The sequence below is a fragment of the Equus asinus genome, chromosome 14 (assembly GCF_041296235.1).
Source record: "Equus asinus isolate D_3611 breed Donkey chromosome 14, EquAss-T2T_v2, whole genome shotgun sequence".
Lineage (NCBI taxonomy): Eukaryota > Metazoa > Chordata > Mammalia > Perissodactyla > Equidae > Equus > Equus asinus.
In genome coordinates, this window is record NC_091803.1 from 33,720,670 (window position 1) to 33,742,573 (window position 21,904).

The window sequence follows — 21,904 nt, forward strand, 5'->3', positions numbered from 1 at the left end:
CTGAGGCTCACTCCCAAGTATACATTCACTGAAGAGAATGGTGGACTCAATATTTTTTCTTTTTTAAGTATTTTTTTCTTTTCACAGGAAGCACAGAGAGTTGCTTATGTGTGTGTTAAACACACAGAAGACAGTGCCTCTGCATGAGCAAATTTCTATTTGGAACTTTGCATATATGAAACGCAAGAGTTGACTTTTTAAAGTCAACTCCTTTAATCACAGCCCAGGGTAGTGTAGCTTTTGGTGCCCTCAGAATTTAGGCTTTTCCCAGGGGAAAAAACATCTGAATTTGTTCATAGAAGGGTAGCCAAGAAGGAGATGCTGGAGGAGAGCCAGACTGATAATTAAAAAATGACACCTACGCAATGGATGGGGATGAGAAGGGTGTTTTGTGGGCAGAACTCTGTGCCTAAAACCTTTCCTGGGGATCTCTTTATTCCTCATCAACCTAGAGGCTTGGAAATCTTTCCTACTTCCTGAAGACTGGCTTTGTTCCCATTGCCCACAGATCACCAAAAGTGACTCCATACATCACATGAGCCACTCCCAGATGTGGCCAGAGCTGCCCCCTCTGCCTGCTTCTGCTAATGAGGAACCATCTGAACTCTATCAGGTATGTTCACCTGGCAGCTGCTCTTCTGCTGGTACTAGTGGGGAGCAAACAATCAGCTTTGACAAGTGGGATTAGTGACTTTGGTCATTTCAGCAGGATGGGAGAAAGAACTATGCAGTAGCTCCAAGGTGAGTTGGAATCTGGTCTTCTCACTTAACCTGCTGTGTTATTTAAACTCTCTGAACTTATGCATCTTCACTTGTAAAGTGAGGGTAACTTTCTACCTTATAGCCATGTCTATAAGGAATAAAGACAATAGATGTAAATTACCTGATTCCCAAACTTATTGTACATTGAAAGCCAGTTATTATCCTTGACATCAGAAATTATGGTCACGGTGGTCAGAGAAATACAATTGATGTCCATTCAAAAAGTGTTTGCACTGAGTGTTCAGAAGGTGGAAATACAGTGTAAGGCATGTGGGACTCCATGAGTCTTGGTGTGAGTGGAGTCTGGACCCCACAGAGCCCAGGCTCCCCAAGAGATGGACCTTATTGTGTCTCACTTTGCGTTTCTTGCCTTGTAGACTGTCATGTCCCACAGCTTTTATCCCCCCTTGATGCAACGCACATCATGGACCCTGGCTGCACCCTTCAAAGAGCAGCACTACCACCGTGGACCCAGCGACTCCATTGCCAACAACTACTCCTTGACAGCCCAGGACCTCAAGCTGAAGGACCTAGTAAAGGTCTACCAGCCGGTCACCATCAGTGTCCCTAGGGAAAAGATCACGCACAGGCTGCCATCAGGTATTTCTGGCAGTGTGCTATATCAGTTCAGAAAGGGGCTTTGGAGTGAAAATTCTAATCCTGGATTCTGGTCCTGGCTGTACCTTTTGCTGCAGCTAACTTTGGGTAACCCTACAGAGCCTCAGTCTCCATCTGTGAAATGGGAATGATTGTATTGGCTAACATTACGTTTACCGTATACCAAGCACTACTTTATGTGCTTATGTTACTGATTGCTGCATAACAAATTACCCCAAAACAACCTAACTTCTGGCTTCCCAAGGAAGGAGCAAGGAAGAGAGTAAGAGAGAGAAGAGAGCCAGCCAAGACAGAAACCACAGTCTTTTTGGAACTTAATTTTGGAAGTGACATCCTATCACTTTGGCTGTATTCTGTTTGTTAGAAGTGAGTCAGTAGGTCCAACCTGCACTCAAGGGGATTGCACAAGGGCATGGCACCAGGAGGTGGGGATCATTGAGGGCCATCCTGGAAGCTGCTTACCCCAGTACTTTATATGTGTTAGTTTATTTAATCCCACTAGGTACACATAAATCTGCTTAAGGTTATCCTTTAGTAATTCTTGTTAGATATATGTCGGAGCCTCTTAGTCTGCCCTCTGTCTCAAACTCGTTTTCATGTTTTTTTTCCTTTCTCTGTGCTGTGTCTGGGTACATTCCTCAAATATATCTTCCAATTCACTAATTCGCTCTTCAACACTGTTTATTCTTGAGTTTATCATGTCTAATGAATGTTCTCTGTATTAATGACAATATCTTTTCACTTTCAGATTTTATAATTTGTTCTACTTATGGGTGCCACTTCTGCCAACTTTTTATTCTATTATGTGCATAGCCCTTTCAGTATGACCTGGAGGATCTTAAACGTTTATTTTGGAGCACTGTTGGTATTGCTGTGTTGTTTCCATTTTGTGAATCTGTCCCTTGATTGTTGAGTTTATTGGCTGTCTTCTTTAGTATTGGTTTTTCTCATGGATTCTGGGGTTTTAGTTTGCAGGCTTATGTTGAGAGTTTTTTCCCTTTTTGCTACATGCATCCTCCCATTTTTTATTAAGGTATAGTTCACATACAATAAAATGCACAGATCTTAAGTGTTCAGTGAATTTTGACAATTGTTTATGCTGTATAGCCACCACCTCAACAAGATACAGGACATTTCCATCACTGGAGAAAATTCCCCTCTGCTTCTTTCCAATCAATTCTCTCACCTACCCAACATCATCCCACCTCAGAGTAACCACTCTCTGATTTCTCACCATAGATTAGTTTTTCTTGTTCTCACATATAAATGTAATCATATTTACATTGATTGTAATCTTTTGACCCTTCTTAATCTAACTTTTTTTCCTTTTGCCTTCATCTGAGCTCTTAGGGCTCCAAATTAGTACCAGATCTTCTGTTGGTGGCTTGGAACTCCCATCCTAAGGTGATATTTGGGGATCTCGTAGATCTCGTCCCTGAGGCAGTGTGAGGCTGGGCCTAATTATTATCAGCCTCTCTCTGCTATTTCTAGCCACCATATGAATTGAGGATCCCTGTGTTTTATCTGCATGACAGAGCTGCTGTCTTTGCAGCCTGTCTTCATTGGAAGGGAGGCTTGCTTCAGCCCTGGCTTTATGCTATGAGGCCAGCTCCAGTCCCCTGCAATCATGGTGTATTCTGGATTCTTTTACTCCCCCAATTATGAGACACCTAACTACTTCTGCCTGCTTCCAGAAGCTGAGTTTATGACTTTTACTTCACATTCTGTTTGTTTCTGATCCACATAGAAAAGCATCTTGTTGAATACTGCAGTGTCTTTTTATTTTTTGGTGAGAAAGATTGGCCCTTAACTAACATCTGTTGCAAATCTTCCTCTTTTTGCTTGAGGAAGATTGTCCCTGAGCTAACATCTGTGCCAGTCTTCTCCTACTTTGTATGTTGGCAAGCAGTTTGTAGGTCTGCACTTGGGATCTGAACCCATGAACCCCGGGCTGCTGAAGTGGAGTACATGAACTTAACCGCTATGCCACTGGGCCAGCCCTTGTCTTTGTAAATTTTTAAGGAGTATTTTGTCTATTAATGTTATATTTGAAGTCAATTGAGGCACTCAAAGTATGAACTCAAAATACATCTTGACTGAGTCTTCATTTCTCTTTGATTCTCTCAAAATGTCAGTTTTAGTGTTAGTGTGTCTTTAACACTTCTCTATTTCTTGTTAATTTTCTTAAGCTAGAGACTTAAGCGAGTAACAATATCTAGTTAAAGTTTAATAATAGAGTTTTATATCATTTATTGGATTTATTTGTAGTTGCCTTCTCTTTATTGCACGTGATCCTGGTTTTTCTGTTTGTGATAATTATGTAATATTTCCTTTAAAGTAAATATAAGTTTAAAAGTCTGAGGCTGCCTAAAAGAAAAATATTAAACAGTAATTTCCGACGTTTAGAAAATAGAGCATGCAGGATTGGAGAGTGAATCGAGTAGGCAATTCTTAATACTTGTCAGATGTATGGATGGATGGAAGGTGTGCTCATCTCCGTTTCACAGTGGGGGAAGCTGGGGCTGGAGTGGTGAAGTCACTTCTTTGGGGTCACACAGGTAGTTAGTGGTACAGATGGGATCAGAGCCCACATCTCCTGCTTCATCCCACCACACTGAGTCCACTCCCCTTAGTGTGCTCCTGGACTGTCGTGAGAATCACTTATCTGTGGACAGACAGTGGCCCAGGGCCACTGCCCAGCACTGATGTCTGTCTTCTCCACTCTTCTAGCAACTAAAAGCTCAGCAGAGCCCAGCAAGAAGAAAAGGAAGTTTTCCCCCCAAGACAAAGAGGATCCCACTAGGTAAGGTGTCACTGTAGATTGAGGGGATTGTAGGACACTAGGCTAAACCAAAGAAGGCTGTGGTCTCGTTAAAGCCACACTGCTTCTTAGCTTCAAAGCATTCCTGAACACCCAGTAAGTCATGTTTACTTCCACCAATCCCCTTAATCCAGTTTTTTAAAGCTGTGAATAAAGATAAATTAACCAACTGAACAAAACCAGTGCTAACATATCTATGAGGGGTTTCATGGTTAGAAGTCATCATTGAAATACACCTGTGCCATTCGATGCCACGGAGAAGAGGGACTTCTATTGCAGAGTGACTCTCATCAGGTTGGAGTAGGCCTGACATAGCACCTCTGTGTAGACCCAGGGGCTGAGCTGCATCTGCTTTTTAGGACCATGTCGTCTTGCAGCACCTCAGCCTGCTTGCCCCGGAAGAAGGAGGTGATAACATCTTTGACCCTCCCGGGAAGCAGACCAATGAGTCCAGACGAACAGATTAATGTGATGTTACAGCAGGAGATGGAAATAGAAAATAAAGAAACCAAACCATCTGAATCAGACTTGGAGGTATGTTCTTGTTACTTCCTTTCTCTCAATTTGCCAAGTATTATTCTTGACATCTCAGTAATTCTAAACTGGGGGAGAACAACAGAATTACTTGGGAAATGTTTATAAATACCAAAGGCCAGACCCCATGACAGACTACTGAATGAGGATGTGTGATTGTGTGAATTCTTTGCTCTGGGAAGTCAGACATTGGTGCCGTTGGGTCCTCTTAGAACACAGGTTGCAGAATGGCAGCCCATAGGCAAGGATTGCTAGATTTTGAAAAATAAAGACAAAACAAAAAACAGGACACCCAATTAAATATGAATTTCAGCTAAACAGTGAATAATTTTTTAGTATAACTATATCCTAACACATCCTGTATTTTGTCTGGCAACCCTACCATAGGCTGAATTTGGCCTATAGATGTTTTGAAAATGAGGAAAATCTCACATAGGCTAGATTTCTAACCTGTCTTGAAAAAATTAAAATATTTGAAGCTGAACAGTAACTACCTCCTTTAGCTAAGCAGTATGTTCTCTGGTTTGTCACAGTCTCCACCAGTCCATGTAATTTTTTTTTTATCTCCGCCAACTTTCACTTATTAACATTACCTACTTGGTTTCAGGTAGACTTTTCAGTTTCCATCCCCTGTCTTAAAAGAACAACAACAAAACTTTAGAGCAAATAGCTTGTGAGTTTATAGTGTGTAGTAAAATGATTAGTAATAAAAACTCATAGTGACTGAGTCTGTGCTCTTAGCAAATTTCCATGCTAAACTTTCTACATCCTTGATCCCATGCAAGACTTGGATACTATGATTATTCCTATCATCTGGGTGTGGAAATTGGGGTGTAGACTGCTTAAGTAAGTTGCTCAAGGTTACACATTCAGTAGGGGACAAAACTAGGACTTAGACCAGATCTCGCGGATACTAAAGTCTCTGTGCTCTTAAGAGTTATGCAGCATTTCTCAGACTTTCCTGAAGATAAGAATCAGCTGGGGTGCTTGCTGGAAAAAAAACCCCAAACTGCCTGAGGAGGGGCCTGTGGATCTGGATTTTAATGAAAGCCTGTCTCCCCACCCCTGGTAAATCCTATAATGAGGGAACTTTGGAAGTCTGGCCTCTATAAGCAGCCTCCATTAAGGTTGGAGAAAGATGAGCTCAGCCTCCTCTGACCACAGACAGTTGGCACTGAAGTTCAAAGCTGATTTCAAGCTCTTTTCCTATACTTTGTACTTCTCATACAGCTGAAATTACTCATTCTAGAGCCACTCAGCCATCCAGCAGCTTAGAAGCAAGCCCTAAAACAAAGCTTCCTGAAATTGCCAGGTCACATCTGATGTGGGGTCAGTGAGCTGAGGAGTAGAAAGAAAGATTTCTTGGACTCTCAAGGTCTGGCAGTAGTGCTGTTTTATTCAGAGAATAGTGTGGAATAGCATGGGGACAGAACCCATGGGCAGTAAAGAGCTGCTGCTGCATGGGGACAGGACCCATGGGCAGTCAGATCTGCTGCTGCTGCTGCTGCCGCTGCTGGCATGGGGACAGGACCCATGGGCAGTCAGAGCTGCTGCTGCTGCCGCTGCTGGCATAGGGACAGGACCTGTGGGCAGTCAGAGCTGCTGCTGCTGCTGCCGCCGCTGCTGGCATGGGGACAGGACCCATGGGCAGTCAGAGCTGCTGCTGCTGCTGCTGCTGCCACTGCTGGCATAGGGACAGGACCTGTGGGCAGTCAGAGCTGCTGCTGCTGCTGCCTCCGCTGCTGGCATGGGGACAGGACCCATGGGCAGTCAGAGCTGCTGCTGCTGCTGGCATGGGGACAGGACCTGTGGGCAGTCAGAGCTGCTGCATGGGGACAGGACCCACGGGCAAGAGGAGCTGCTGCTGCCGGCATGGGGACAGGACCCATGGGCAGTCAGAGCTGCTGCTGCCGCTGCAAACATGGGTTGAGAGTAGGGCTAAATTTAAGGCATAGATATGTGAGTTCTCTCTTTACAAGACACAGGAAAGAATATGTAAAAAAAAGTTGTTAAAATGATATCGGGGCAGGTGGGCTCTGGTTATTGGGTGGTCCTATAACTTTTAGATAAGAATCAAACCGGATTAAGTAAATGGCAGAAGCCACCACCTTAAATATTATCTTCAGCTAAAGACAAAGGAGGATGTTGGTGGTGGGGGGAGTCAGCTACATGAGGTTACCAGACAAGCACAATAAACAACTTAAGTCCTTGCCGTCCCCATTAAGAGTTTCTAGAGAGAAGGTCATCCCGTCTTCCCCCTGGTGCAGAGAGGGAGACACCCCCCACAGATGGAGACTTCCTTCACAAATGCAAATGTCTCTCATCAAAGGAAGCAAATTCCATTCCTCACAGCCTCCTTCTCATCTGCAGTTTTTAACAGTAACCAGCCTACAATAATTCTCATCAACATTGACCATTTTTGTTCAGTTTGTGTGTTTGTGTTGCTTTTCTAAACTCCAAAGCCCACCGTTGATTAGAAGAACGATCATGAGTCTCACCGACTTTGGGGATTTTTTTCCCCCGCTGTCAGCTACAAGCTACAGGATCAAAGTGCTTTGTGGAGGCTCATTGTTGAGGAGGGTGAATTATTTTAGTCCATTTGAGGAGCTTGTCATTCCTCTTCTTAAAGCTCACTAGATACGCTGCCTCCATCCTGCTCTCAGTGCTCATTTCACTGTTCATATCTGCATGGCGTTTGACAAGTCCTTCCTTATACCCCACTGACATCTCTCTGGCTTTAATTGAATCCTCTGGTGTCATGGGGAAAACTTGCCAGCCATGTCATTGTGGTGCGTGTGAAGTGACAGGCCTGGAAAGCATGGTTGTAACGAGTGAAGGATGGGGGTGGGTGTGAACAGGACCCTTTGGCAGCTGACGGGCATGGGCAGGTGGCAGGGCACAGTTAGCCAAATAATTATAATCATTTTCTGTCTGGTGGTTTGTTTACGGAAGAGATATTATTACTATTTGACCAATGGAATCCGAAAAGACATGATTGCTCCTGAGGAAGACAAAGTGATGGTCCGGATTTCAAAGCTGATTTCTAATAGACTGCTGACAAATCCCTTCCTGGAACCCCTGATGATCAACCTTGTGGAGGAGAAGGACAATGACTATTACAATAGCCTCATGAAAAGCATTGGTGAGGCTGGGCATAAATGGGGCAGGGGGTTCCTATTGTGGAGGGCACCTTCTTTTCTCTTACTATCAGTCGTCCACTCTGGTTCCTCTGAAACATCATTTAACTTCCAATTCAAATGCTCCCCACCATCACTCTGGTCTACACCAGCACTTCCCACACTTTAATGTGCATCCATTTAACCTGGGGATCTTGTTAAAGTGCAGATTCTGATTCAGTAGATCTGGGGAGGAACACAAGATTCTGCATTTCTAACAAGCTCCCAGGTGTGGCCCATGCTCTTTACCCCAAGGCAATACTGTGAGTATCAAGGGCCTACTCACATTTTAAAATTTAGTTCAAGACTTGCCTCTTAAGTATTTGTGTCCCTTTACAACCAACCCTCAGTGGTCACTCTGTCATCTGCATCCATAGTACTCCTTGTCTCTACTCTCAACTCATTCTTCTTTGGGACTTCTCCTGTGCCATTATTGCTCTACTGTTATTTAACACTGGCATTGTCTTTTCATTTCTCATGAGTCTCAGCTCCCTTATTAGACTCTTAGCTCTTTGATGGTGATGGACATATTATTGATCCTCGCTCCCTTTCATCCTTAGCTTCATGTGTTGTGCACGCAGTAGGTCATTGGGAAATACTTGATGGTGAGTAATGTGATAAACACATCAAAGGGGAAAGGTGATCATATTAGTTCCACGCTTTCCTATTTTATCTGGACAACAGCTGTCTTTACCAAGTTCCCTAGTTATTTTTAATTTCCTAATTAACTTTCTAATGGTGTCAGGTTAATGGTTCTGTCTACTATAGGATAGAGCCAAGCTCATAAGGATAAACATGTAAAGCCTTTCAAATTCCAGCCTCAACCTACTTCTCCAGTCTTATCACCTTGAACTCCACCACTTACATCTGATATTTCTGCGGCAGAATAACTCACAGCTCCATGAGCATATTATACAAAAGTCACAGAACTACACTTCTTATCCTAACAAATGCCACCTCATTCTTTATGACCCTGTTCAAGTGTTATTTCCTCTCTGAAGCTTTTACCAATCTTTCTTTCCTTAGCATGTGAAATATTTGATCTCTAAACTTCCATTCATAAGTGTCTGGTGTCATCTATTGTGTTGATTTTTTGTGTAACTATTTTGGTGTGAGAAAACAACTAAAGATTAATGAGCTTTCAGCAAATACTAGTTCATTGTCATGCATGATCCTAGATATCCTAACAGAACTCAACCCCAGGTTCTCTGTGCTCTACACTGTAAGGTTACATCCCTTTTTCCCCTAAAATATCTTCAGAAAGGACACACACACACACAGAGTGGAGCTTTTTCAATTTAGTTATACCCAGGGGATTACCAATGACCTTGTAAATGAGGGAGCATTTCCAAGTGTAAATGGACACAGGCTCATTTACCTTTTAAGTCTTAAAGCTAAGAGCACAGATTGTTCAAGGTCCCTACTTAATGACAAAGTGTTTGCCCTGTTGGTTATAGTTGATTACATCCTCATGGACCCAATGGAGAGAAAAAGACTCTTCATCGAGAGCATCCCCCATATGTTTCCTCAAAGAGTGATCCGGGCCCCCGTGCCCTGGCACAGTGTCTACAGGAATGCCAAGAAGTGGAACAAGGAGCATCTGCACATAGTGAACCCCATGATGCTCAGCCTGAAAGATCTGTGGTTTCAAGAGTAAGAAGTGCCTTCCCTCCCTTTTCTTTCTCTTTCTTAATTGCTTTCACACATAAAAGAACATCTTATGCTGGACACTGTGGGAGTAGCCCTGCCTTTGAAGTGAAATGACAAAAATCCTACAACCAAAGTGCATATGAACAATAAGTGGCAACTGTCCACACAGGGTTAAGTGGCCCTCCTTTGTGCTCCCACGACACCCAGCGCCTGTCTCTAAGCACTGGAACATACTGGTTAAGAGCACAGCTGTGGAGCCAGCCTGCTCAGGTCCACATCCTAACTGCTGCATCAGACGTGATATGGGTGTGTTACACCACCTCTCTGTGCCTTGTTTCCCCATCTCTAAATTTGGGGTGATGAGTTTCTACTTCATAAGCTTGATAGGAGGAATAAATAACTTAATACATGCAAAGTACTTAGAATAGTGCCAGATGAAATGTAAGTATCCAGTCAGTGTTAATTAGCCATTACCTCCATTATGACATGTATCACACTGGATTGTAATTGTGTGTTTCCTCGTTTGTCTCTGTCTAGCCTGTGAGGTATATGGGGCTTGGGTCGCATTCCTTTATGGAATTCAGTGTCAGCACAGGGATGGCAAGCAGTGGTCTCAGTTATATTCATCAGTGACTTAAATTGGCCACACAGAGACGGGAGTCACTTTTTCTTTCTCTTTCATTTTTCTAAATCAAGATATAATTCACATACCATAAAATTTACCCTTTGAAAGTGCACAATGCAGTAGTTTTTAGTATACTCACAAATTTGTGCAACCCTCACCACTATCTAATTCAAGAATATTGTCATTATCCCAAAAAGAAACCCTGTACCATTAACAGTCACTCTCCCTTCTCCTTTCCACTCTGCCCCTGATGACCACTAATCCACTTTCTGTCTCTCTGGATTTTCCTGTTGGACATTTCGTGTCTATGGAAGTATACAATTTGTGGCCTTTTGTTTCAGGCTGCTATCACTTAGCATAATGTTTTCAAGGTTCATCCACATTGAAATGTGTATCAGTACTTCATTCCTTTTTATGGCTAAACAGTATTCCATTGTTTGACTGTACCACATTTTGTTTATCCATTCATCAGTTGCCCTGGGGAGAAAGACTGTCATTTTTTATGGGCCCCTCAAGAGGTGATACAAATCCTGGTGGGAGAATGAGGCCACCAGAGTTCACTGAAAGTTCAGGGCAATTAGACGATGAGCTGCCACCATCTGGGTTTTTTATTAGAAACATGAGAAGCAAATATGTTTACTTAATTTTGATTGGCTGAACTTATCAGTAGCTCAAATATTCTGCTTTGGGAGGATCTCTCACTTTGAATATGTTTAGTCTTCATAAGGAAGCCTTGTTACTTGGAGAGCTTACTTGTTTTCCCCATTCTTAGTTTTACCTGTATTTTAAAAAGGAATTGAGGGTGAAGTCAACTTAGGACGTAGCCCACCAATGATAAGATATAAGCTCATTCCTGTCTTTGAACTGAATTCAGTTTGCTAAGGCATTGGAGGTGCCATTCAGGACACTGAAAAATAAACTAATTTTCTAATGAGGCAGAATTGTAGAGAGTAATAATTTATAGAATGGGCCCTGAAGCTATACTGCTTGGGTTCTGGTTCTTGCTCTGTCACTAATGAATTGTGTTACTTGGGGGAAGTTAATCTCTCTGGGCCTCTGTTTCTTTATATGCAAAATGGGAATAATAACATTACTTACCTCATGGGATTGTCGGGCAAAGTGCCTAGAAAGTGCTTGGCATACAGTCGATGTTCAATAAATGAAAGTACTTCTTTAACGAAAAGCATGTTTATGGCCTCGAAAAAATTAATTAATCTAGAAAGTAAAGAGGAAGTCCATCTTGGGGCTGGTAAAATCTCCAGAAGCTCAGTACCAAGAGGATGTGCATGTGAGTTTAATTTGATCATGTAGTGAAGATGGCAAAATATTGGACCTATAGTTTCTACTGAGAAGAAAGAATTCTTACCACTCGCTTTTTGTGGTTTCCTGAAGATTATATAGGCAACAAAGGCACAAAAATGAACTAGAATCATTTAGAAGGCTTTTGTAAGCTAAGCCAAAAAATAAGCAATGAAAAAGATTTAAGGAAATGATAAAGAGCAGTTTTCTTAAGTGACCTGCATTATTTAACCTTAAAAAATCTGAGAGGTCACCTAGTGATCAGTGCAGGGTGAGGGCCTTGGGGGCCAGAATCAGAGTTGTGATCTGAAGAAAGAAGATTTTCTAGCCAGTGTGGGAAGTTTGTTAGGATTCAATTAAAGATGAGTAATATAATTACCAAGTCATGTTGACAAGGGCCATACTAGGGTTGGGTATCAAATATGTGTAGTGAGTGAGGGCCTCAGGGTTCTATCCTTCCCTGACAGTGCTTTGTGACTTGCCAGATAACATGAAGACTAAGTTTCACCACAAAGGCATGGGAATGGAGTCTCTGGGATTTTAGAAGGATAAGGAAAAGTGCGTAGTAGGGCATTACAATGGATGATGAAAATGGGAAGTGAGAACTGAGACAAGCTAAGAAAGTGAGCAAAGATCTAGTTGGGGAAGTGATAGGCAGTGATGACTTAAAAGAGTGGTTTATAAGTGAATGGAATGGATTTCAGGAAGAGAAATGTTGGCCCTGTTAGCTGAAAAAGGCTTTGAGGAGTGTGGTAAAGGGCAACACATCCATTGATCTGAGAGAAAGAGGAGACAGTAAGAGCCTCATAGGAGAGGGCAGGAGATGCATGCATTCATTCAGCGATCTGTGTTGAGGACCTGCATTGTGTCAGGCACTGTGCCAAGGGATGCTGTGTGTCTTGGCAAGCCTGCCAGCCATCAGGGGTAGGTCTCTAGGGTTTTTTTGGTTCATACCAAAGCAGTCTTCCTAGTGGTCTTGAGGAGCTCATGCAGAGACCACACTGAGGATTGAGTGGAAACCACTTCATCATGAAAGCATTGTTTTGCTTGCCCTGTGCTCTGTGTCTTCACTGTTGTAAAGAACTTTGGCTTGCCTGTTTGATATCCCATTTCCCAGCCAGCCAAATGCCAGGTCAGTGCCAAAATCCCACTCCCCGAATGGGTTACACATAGGAAGGCTCAGTGAACACCTGTTGAGTTGGCTCATTTATCTACTTTCTGCAAGAATTCTTGTGGACTATCCACACCCTCTTCAGACTCCCAGATTTTTCAGATATAATTAGTTTTAAACTGCTTAAATCTCCTCTCATTGAAAAATGAGAACATATGCCCTTTGTCCTGCAGAATTTGTTATTAAGTGTCTTTTCAGCTTAGGAAGTTTCTCTCTCTTTCGGCAGATTTAAAGATCTCAGGTTTGTTCGAAGGGCAGAATTACTGGAGGGAAAATTGCCTCTGCAACCTCATGAATATCAGGATGTGATCCAGAAACACTGCATGGAAGCGCGCCAAATACTTCTCAACAAGTCAGTATCTGGCCTCAGAATGGGGCTGAGTCACAGGATCATAAAGACTGAAAACTCTCTGAAGTGAAAACGGGTTTCCAGCCTGGGGGTTGCACAGAGTTTGCTGACTTCCTGCTGACGTCTTTCTCTGTCCTCTTCCTTCCTGTCCCCATCCCCCAATAGCCTTTTTGTGTCCTCACATCCACTGCTCTTCAGCCTTCATGTCTAGTCTGCCTCTGCCTTTGTGAAACTCTCTCTGATTACCATTCATTGTGAGGGTACCACCTCCATTCCTTCCCAATGAAATCCTCTAGGCCCTGGATTACTGGACACTGCATTTGACCTGTGTTCAGGTGGCTCAGATAAACAGCTGCAAGGTTCCAAGGTTAGGGGGTTTTCAGTCACTTAGACAATTCCTTTTTCCTTTACAAATGCAAGCAGGGCCGTGTCCAAAGCCAGAGAAATCCCCTTATGTAAAATGATGATAGTACATACCATTGGGTTTTTATTATCAGAGAAAATTTATATTCAATAGCTGGCACATAGTAGCTACTCAATAAATATCATAATTATTACCTCTAAACTATGACTTTTACTAGTCCTTCTCTGATTGCTAGAGTAGTAGTTTTCTAGCAATCAGAAAGAGACATAATAGGATGAAAAGGCCGGAGGTTCTCACTAGAAATTAGAAATTGGGGTAAGTAGGGAGAAAGGAACAATGAGGCATCCATTTCCTCTTTAGGTTTTCCTACTTCTACTCTCAACTTCTGAGCTGCCACCACCACACTGAAGTTTCTCCTTCTGAGTTTTCTTGCTTTTCTTCTCTTTCTCTCTTTCTTCCTATTAAGTCTGAATCAGGCCAGGCATCTGCCAGGGAGAGAAGTTGGGCAGAACCTTCCAGTTCCTTATGCCTTTCACCTCAATCTCTGATTATATTGAAGAAACTATAGACTCTTTCAGCAGAACGTGCCACTAATATCCCCTGTCCATTTTTGTATTGCTAATGGAAGAAGAGTCTCTCAATTCAAATCTTAGTACTTTCTTCCCAGGAAAGGGGTATTGGCAGGTAAGATGGCCAAGGATATGAAAGTACCTTTGTAGCTCCATAATTTGCAAAGCTGCTTAGTGAGGACATGAGCCATCTGCCTTGTCGCAGAGGGTGTTGAATGGCTGAGAGGACTTCTCGGAGCTTGGAAGATCTTCTTACTTGGATGCTCTCCTGTCTTTACAGGTGGATCCCCGCCTGTGCCCAGCTTTTTGTCTCACGGAAGGAGCACTGGGTCCATTTTGCTCCCAAGAGCGACTATGACTCCTCTCGGAACATTGAGGAATATTTTGCTTCTGTTGCGTCCTTCATGTCACTCCAGCTCAGGCAGTTGGTCATAAAGTCTCTTGAGGACCTCATTTCCCTTTTCATGATACACAAGGTAGGCAGGGGACCCTTTTGATGGGAAACAAGAGATAGAATCAGGATTCCATTGTGTAGGTCTTCAGCTGTGAACCAGGCCAAAAAGTAAAATTCTTAATTTGCAAGAATGATTGTTAGTTTATAAAAATGATTTCCTTAAATATACAGCAAGCTTTCCGGAGATAATTACCTACTGCTAAGTTGGTAAAAATCTGCAGAAGCTGAGAAGTCGTTAAAATTTAAAGAAAGATTGAATAAAACGGAGTACGTATGTCTTACACTAGGGAGAGTGGTCACTTTTTCATCCTCCCTGTTATAAGAAAGGGTTGAAAAAGGTTTGTTATGAATCTTTGGCTTGATATTTAGGGAGCATTGTATGTATTCATTGCAGATGTCCACTTTTGTTCTTTGGTCTATGAAAGGGGCATCCCTAAAAACAAAAGCTTTGTTTACCTAATTAATAACTTCCTTCATGAACCTACCTCAGTGAAGTTGAAATAAAAACTGAAAACACTAAGTTTTGCTTTTCAAAGCATCATAACCTCCTGTAAATTTAGATAATTTAGGGATTAAGGAAGATTATTTTGGATGTTATGCCATATGCACATTTTACCTTAAAGAGAGTAATGAAAGTTAAAATTTGCCTGGTATAAAAGGTTAAATTTTAGCCATTTTTACAATGAAGTAAAGATGAACAATTGACCTTTTGCTCAAAAAATAGAGAAAGCAGTGCTGCTGAATTTGGACTGTAGTGTTCGCACTCTAACAAGGACCAATCTATAAATGTCATTGTCATCATCTACTTTGCTAAGCAGAAGAACTCAGATAAAAGAACAAATGTCACTCTAAAACTCCACACAAAGGGAAAAGTAAAATCGTATGTTTGAAAGAAGGGAAAATTTATGGGTACTTGATCCATAGATATTCAACAAATATTTATCAATAATCCTTAAACAGATCTAGAAATCTCTAGATTCAGTAGACAAGTACTTTACAGCTGCCCTATGCCAATTTCATTGGGCACTGTAGTTTATGAAAGGTATCTTGCGTTACTGGCTTTTGTAGGGAATTAGAAATATCTTCACGTCAATATTTCTGTTGTAGGAAGTTTAACATTTTGAGTGTGTAAAATGGACTATTTGCTCATTAGCAACTCTATTCAAGAAATACAGATAACTGTACTTTTGGATATAGTCAACACATTTGTATTGAGCACCTACTATGTGCTAAATTCTGTCTTGGATATTTTGGAGGAGATACGTACTTCAGACACAGATCATGCCCTCAAATTTAGAGTAGAGTAGAGAAGAGAAGATGTGCATGTAAATCTCGATAAGAGAGAAAGAAAATACCTTGAGAAAGTGGAAATATGGAAGTTCTGAAGTGGAGGAGATGATATCTTGCTGGGGAACAGGCTTCCCGGAGAAGGAGATTTTGAGCTGAATTTTGAAGGATCTTAGAAAGTAGGATGTAGGAATTTCCAAGCAAAGTAAACAAAGTGAATAAAAGCTTTGGGGATGGGGAGAGGATGAGCTCAGGGTGGTCTCAGCCATACCCAGCCCTTATTCTAAACACAAACAGTGCATGGTACCTTTTCTCTCCTTTTCTGGTGCTCTCATGAACAGGTAAAATTCACTCCCTTGGTTCTGGAAGTCCCCATTTTGTGACAATTTCCATGTCTTCTATCTCCTGAAGGATGGGAATGATTTCGAGGAGCCCTACCAAGAGATGGAGTTCTTTATACCTCAGCTGCTCATGATCAAACTTGAAGTCAATGAACCCATTATTGTCTTTAATCCATCTTTTGATGGCTGCTGGAAATTAATATGTAACTCTATCTCAGAAATTGTTAAGAGCTCTGAAGGGATCCCCAAGGTATAGTATTCACTTAATAATTTGTACTTTTATTCACTTATTGAATAAAATATATTTAAAATGACTGTTGTACAAGGCACAAACAGTGAGATTTTCAGTTAGGGGAGTTTCATTTTGGGAGATACATTCTGAGGACACTCCCTTGACCTGAGGAAGAGGATTTGGACCATAAAAAATGGCCGTGCATCTAGAACTGTGCTTCTAACAAGGGCACTAGGAGTTTCCTTGTGAGAGAGTAGAGTTCCTCCCATGACGCCAACCTCGAAAGGGCAGGTGTGTCCCAAGCCATATTCAGCTTGGGTTAATAATTCATGATGGGTCAATTGTCATCAACTTGCCAACAATCTTCATAAAACTGTATCGAATTTAGTTCTTGAAGTCCCGTATGTCTGTCTGTTTAACCACTGTAGGTGTCCCAGGGAGAGATTGAAGCTTTCCTTCCAGGCCCAAGCTCTTTCCAGTTTCCTTTCCGGGGTGGCATTACTAATCAGATTCCAGACACTTAGCAGACCTTTGGTACTGGGCAGGATCACCCACTTGAATGTGACTCTTTTATGCTCCATCTTCTTCTGTTTTTCTCTGAGAGGTTGGTGTGGCAAGAGGGCCAGTGTCCAGCCGCACATAGGGAAGGGACCTGTGCAGTGTTTCTCTCTCTCTCTGTCTCTCAGTCTCTCTCTCTCTCTTTCCCTCTCCATGTATGATGTATGATACTTGGATGCTCTTAAGCCCTCTTCTCTTTGCAATTCTGTACTTACAGGGTTCTAAGAGCTCAAGATTCGAGTTGGGATTTGTAGGGAAGAGTGTGAAGCCACATGCTCCAGTTGATTTCATTAGGAAACTAAATTTGCGGTTTTGAACCCAACCAAGGCTGGTTAACAAGAAAACTGGGTGTGTGGACAGGGAAGAAACAGTGGGCAGCTCTCCTACAATCAATTTCCTTAGGAAGGAAATGAAAGAGAAGTCCCTGTAATTTGGAAGGATAAGTGAGGGGTGTGGGGACAGATAAAGTACCTACCATTCGAGTTCTCCTTCACTGCTGTTGATCAGCAATGTTTGCAAGCAGCTGGGCTGAGAGAGTCCAGGGCTCATGTGGCTGATACTTCAAACGGCCCAGCAGGGGTTAGTAGTAGATTTAATGGATGGTAATGCCAAAAGATAAGGTCACAGGTCACAGTTGGTACCAGGTTCGAAAGCTAGGCTTGAGTGAATGCCAATGACTTTATCAGACTATGAGAAAAAGCAAGCCAGGCCCTGAGATCTCCACCTGGAGATGCCCACAGCACTGGCTCCTGCCCTGAACCCCTCAGACTGTTTTATCTCTGAACTGGGTAGTGAAATTTTAAAAGAATAGTCCCTCAGGTTGACTATCTAAGAACAGTAACAGGTGGATAGCACCCTCATCCCTACTACTCCTGCCTTGTATATAGTTAAACATGAATTTAAAAGTTGGAAAAACGTCAGCATGACATGTTTGAAAATAGCACTCAAGGTGTAGATGGAAAGCGTATTTAGGAGGAAATTACTAAAGGAAACCAAAGTAAATAGAAAATATTTGTCTTAGGAAAAAACTTAAGAAAATCATGGATGCTTTAATCTGAGTGAAATGGAAAGAGGTGAATGAAAGGCATATATAAGATGAAGCTGGATGAGATAAGGGAAGGGTTTTGTAACATGAAAAATGCAATAAGCAGAATTTACATCAGCATTAGCAGCCATGTCGATGTGTTACTTTCAGGATCAGAAAAAATATATATATTACTATGGAAAGGGGCTGCTTGGGCCAGTCCTTCTCCTAATGGAAGAAGTGCCAGGGAAATACCAAAGTCAGAGAAGTGTGCAGGCATAAGCACTGAAGGTCTCGAGAAAACCAAGGAGTCCAGAATCAGAAGTCTGGGGAGATAAGCAGAGAGTAACAGTAATTATCTGGAAAGGGCACTATTGTTCTCAGCTCTGTTTTACAGACTGCTCTGCAGGGCATGGGAGAAATAGCCACATTTAAAGGGCAACAGAGGATGTTGCTTCCTTTTTCGACTGAAGAGTTCTCCCAAGAGACCATCCATTATCCTGCCCACATGAGACCTGTTGCATGGCCTGGTGCACCAGTTGTGCTGCCCTAACCCATTTCATCCACACAATTGACAGATGCCAAATGGCCATTGTCTGCAGCATGGCCACAGCGATGTAGTTGCTCCTCCACTGGCTAAAAACCTTTGGATTGTCCAAAGAGAGAGGACACAGATCGTCTACACTTGCTTTTTCCCCTTTCTAAATTAATGCATTCTCATCAACAGCCTGTAACTCGTATAACTCAGTAAAGCAGTCTGAAGATCTTTTCTGAGACCAATCACTAAAAACTTTCTTAGCAGAGAGGAGAGTGGAAGGCAATGGGTCCCCGGCAAGGACTTTGCAGTCTGTGTGAGTCATGCAAATGAGAACATTCTCAGAGACACGTATGTGCCATTAAGAAGTTGGAGAGCTTGAATTCTCAGAAAGATACCGTTAGTGTCTCATGATCATAAAGCCATACCTTTTTTTTTTTTCCTAAGCTGAGAAGGGAATCTAGTATCTCTCTCCTTTTCTTCAGATGAGAAGACAGAAGTCCAGCGAGGAAAAGTAGCTTACCTAAGGTCACATAGTCAGTCAGTGGCAGGGTCAGAATTAGAAGCCGTGTTTCTAGTAGCTTTTCAATAGACAGAAAAAGTGGATGGTAGGGGAAGTGGGGAGAGGAAGTACCACTATAATATTCATTTACTCACACAGTATTTATTGAGCACTCACTGTGTGCCAGGCTCTTGTTGGGTCTTTCACAATGGTGGAGAAGTCAGATAGAATCAAGGCTCTCATGGTATTTATATACCATGACAGACCTAGAACAGCTCATTACACATTCATTTAATTTCAACTGTGAAGAGTGCCAAGTAGAAGTTGTTCAGAATGTGAGCTTTAAGCATGGAAACCTGACATCCACTGGGACTGCCGGGGGACTCTTTAAGGACATGAGCCTTGAAAGATGAGTAATCCAACAGGAGGGAGAGGAGAGAGAATAGAGGTAAAGGGAACAGCGGGGTGATTCCAGCACTATCCAAGAAGAAACAGAGTAAAAATGCAGCTGGTGTCCCTGGAAATGAGTCTATTGCAGGAGATTGTGCATTTTGGTGCCATCTCCCTTCTTGTGTCTTGTGAATGTCTTGCAACATCCAAAAGTGCTTTCTGTCTATAGGTGGAATCTGTCCTGTTTCCAGAGTTGAAAGGATATAATCTGATTCTTGGAACCGTTAACACTGAAGAAAAACTGGTTTCTGATTTTGTGGATCAAATTTTCAGGGTATTTCAGAAAAATCAAGTTGGCCCCCGCAAGTAAGTTGGTTTCGTTGTGACTTTGTTAGTTAGCCTTTTTGGCATTGGTTTAGAGTTCTTAACTGTTTTCAAGTAAATAATCCCTGTTTCTGCATACCAGAAACAATACATGATAAGAAAAGGCAGCACTTACATACATAAGTATTACTGTTTATCCCCATTTTACAGATGAGGAAACTGTAAGTTTTCCAATTTACATAGCAAAAAATAGGAGAGTCAGAATTCAAATGCAATTATAGGTCGACCTCCATTATCTAAAAGCCATGGAGCATTTAGAAATTTCTGGATTTTAGGAAAGTTTCAAGATAATGCATATATCATAGATTATGATGAAGCTTCAGCAAGGTCTGGGGCAGCATTCCTTAATTAAATGCATTGATATTTCTGCAGTGAAAAATACGAATATTCACACAAATAGCCTCACATCAGTTTAGGCCAGCTTTTGCTATCAAATGAATTTTGGAGCAACTTTCTGTTTTCAGAGCTTTTTGGACTTAGGAATTAAAGAAAAAGGATTGAGGACAAGTTATCTGAATGCTCTTTCATCATCACACTGTGGAATGTCTCGCAGTTGCTCGTGTGAGCAGTCACTAGTTTAGGGTGATCATATAATGCAGCTTCCAAACTGCAAACAATTACATGGGACAACAGGTGTACACCTGGACTGTCCCAGGCAAACCATATGGTCACCCTAACCTGGGGTTTCTTGACTACAGATCTACTGACATTTTAAACCAGAAAATTCTGTATTGTAGGGTGCTGTCCTGTGCATGGTCGGATGTTTAGCAGCATCCCTGGCCTGTACCTGTTAGATGCCAGTAGGACCCTCCCCCAGTTGTGATAACCAAAAATGTCCCTAGACATGGCCAGATGTCCCCTGGGGCAAAATCACCCCCTGTTGAGAACTGCTGCTAATTTAGTCTGAAAATCGTGGCCTCAGATTTAGAAGCTCTGCTCTCGTGAGTTTAATTTGGCGGCATCTATTTGAAACCTCTGTTTTCCCTGTTCATGGAATCTTATATATACAGTTGTTTTTCTGGACTGACTGTTCCATGAGCTTCTTGTGTCTCAGCTTAAGAGTCTCTGAAGTGTTGGCTAAGTCTTGGAAGTGTGCCAGCGAGCCCCACAAAGTTAATTCTGCTTACTCCATATCATCTTTATTTTAATTCAAACTTATTTTAAGTCAGAATATCCTAAGCACATCCTCCGATTTGGGGGAATCTGTCCAGATATTTTTGCATGATCTGATAATAGACAAAGGGAAACTTAATTTTATTCAATAGATTTTAAGTTCATTCGTTCCAAATTTTTCTTCTTAAAATTTAGACATAGAATTTTAAGAGCTGGAAAGAGGGATAGGAATTCATATTTATTGCACATTCACTGTATGTCAGGCATAGTGTTAATTGCTTAGTATATACATTATTACAGTTAAGCTTTACAGCCATCCTATGAAGTGTTATCATTTCCACTTAAAATTAAAGACACTGATCTTTGAAAAAGAGAAGTATCTTGTCTGAGTTCATGCAACTAGGAAGTGGCAAAATTGGAATTTGAAGCCAAAGCTCTGAATTTCCAGTTCAGTGTATGTTTTGCCACATTATATTTCTGTTTTTTGGTTTGGGCTAATAATGTTTGTGATATCTCTTCATTTGCCATCTGACTAATCTGATGGGTGACCTGGATTTGTGTGTTTGATTTTATGCTCTTCGATATGGAAGATACTTAAATGTATACAAAAAGTATGATGACTTATTGGATAACACGGCCGAGCAAGGCATCACTGCATTCCTGAAAGAAAATCATGAAATTGAGGATTTTGTGACGGTAGGAGATGCCACTTGACATTTCATATCTTGGTGACATGCTGCAGACAATCCAATGAGTAGTCAGTGTGTTTTGGTGGTGTATATACTGTGCTCAGCATTGGACTAGGTTGGTTGGGAGCGAGGCTGAGGGCAAATGCATAGAGGCTAAAGGCAAATTAAGCTACTGAATGTGCTCTTTCTACAGAGGATCAATAGCATAAAAAAGCGGAGAAATGAAATTGCATCTATGCACATTACCGTACCTTTGGCCATGTTCTGCCTTGATGCCAAGATGCTAAATTATGATCTCTGTGAGCGAGCCCAAAATCTTAAAGACCGTCTAATTCACTTCCAAGTGGATGTAAACCGGGACACCAACACCAGGTATTGTTATTGCATGCAGAGAAATAGCAACAGTATTTGGCACGAATGGGAGAATGGAAAAATAGCCAGAACTTGTACCTTGCGG

General features: G+C 41.9%; 1 protein-coding gene across 8 annotated transcripts in view; it reads left to right on the top strand.

Annotated features, from left to right (window-relative positions):
* The window catches only part of DNAH3 (dynein axonemal heavy chain 3), a 167,162-nt gene that overhangs the window by 7,622 nt on the left and 137,636 nt on the right, over positions 1 to 21,904 (top strand). For 6 of the 8 annotated variants that reach the window (XR_011494269.1, XR_011494270.1, XM_044747042.2 and 3 more), the window contains exons 3-14: positions 509 to 613; positions 1,140 to 1,362; positions 4,111 to 4,183; positions 4,561 to 4,735; positions 7,688 to 7,877; positions 9,369 to 9,564; positions 12,883 to 13,008; positions 14,219 to 14,414; positions 16,091 to 16,270; positions 19,491 to 19,627; positions 21,349 to 21,454; positions 21,641 to 21,819. Coding sequence is in view for 6 of the 8 variants with exons in the window: in XM_044747042.2 (XP_044602977.2) it covers positions 509 to 613; positions 1,140 to 1,362; positions 4,111 to 4,183; positions 4,561 to 4,735; positions 7,688 to 7,877; positions 9,369 to 9,564; positions 12,883 to 13,008; positions 14,219 to 14,414; positions 16,091 to 16,270; positions 19,491 to 19,627; positions 21,349 to 21,454; positions 21,641 to 21,819 (1,886 nt within the window). In the remaining 2 variants the exon portion in view is untranslated. Of the gene's footprint in view, positions 1 to 508; positions 614 to 1,139; positions 1,363 to 4,110; positions 4,184 to 4,560; positions 4,736 to 7,687; positions 7,878 to 9,368; positions 9,565 to 12,882; positions 13,009 to 14,218; positions 14,415 to 16,090; positions 16,271 to 19,490; positions 19,628 to 21,348; positions 21,455 to 21,640; positions 21,820 to 21,904 lie in introns of those variants that run through there. The other 2 variants (XM_070484805.1, XM_044747045.2) reach the window with 2 other exon arrangements.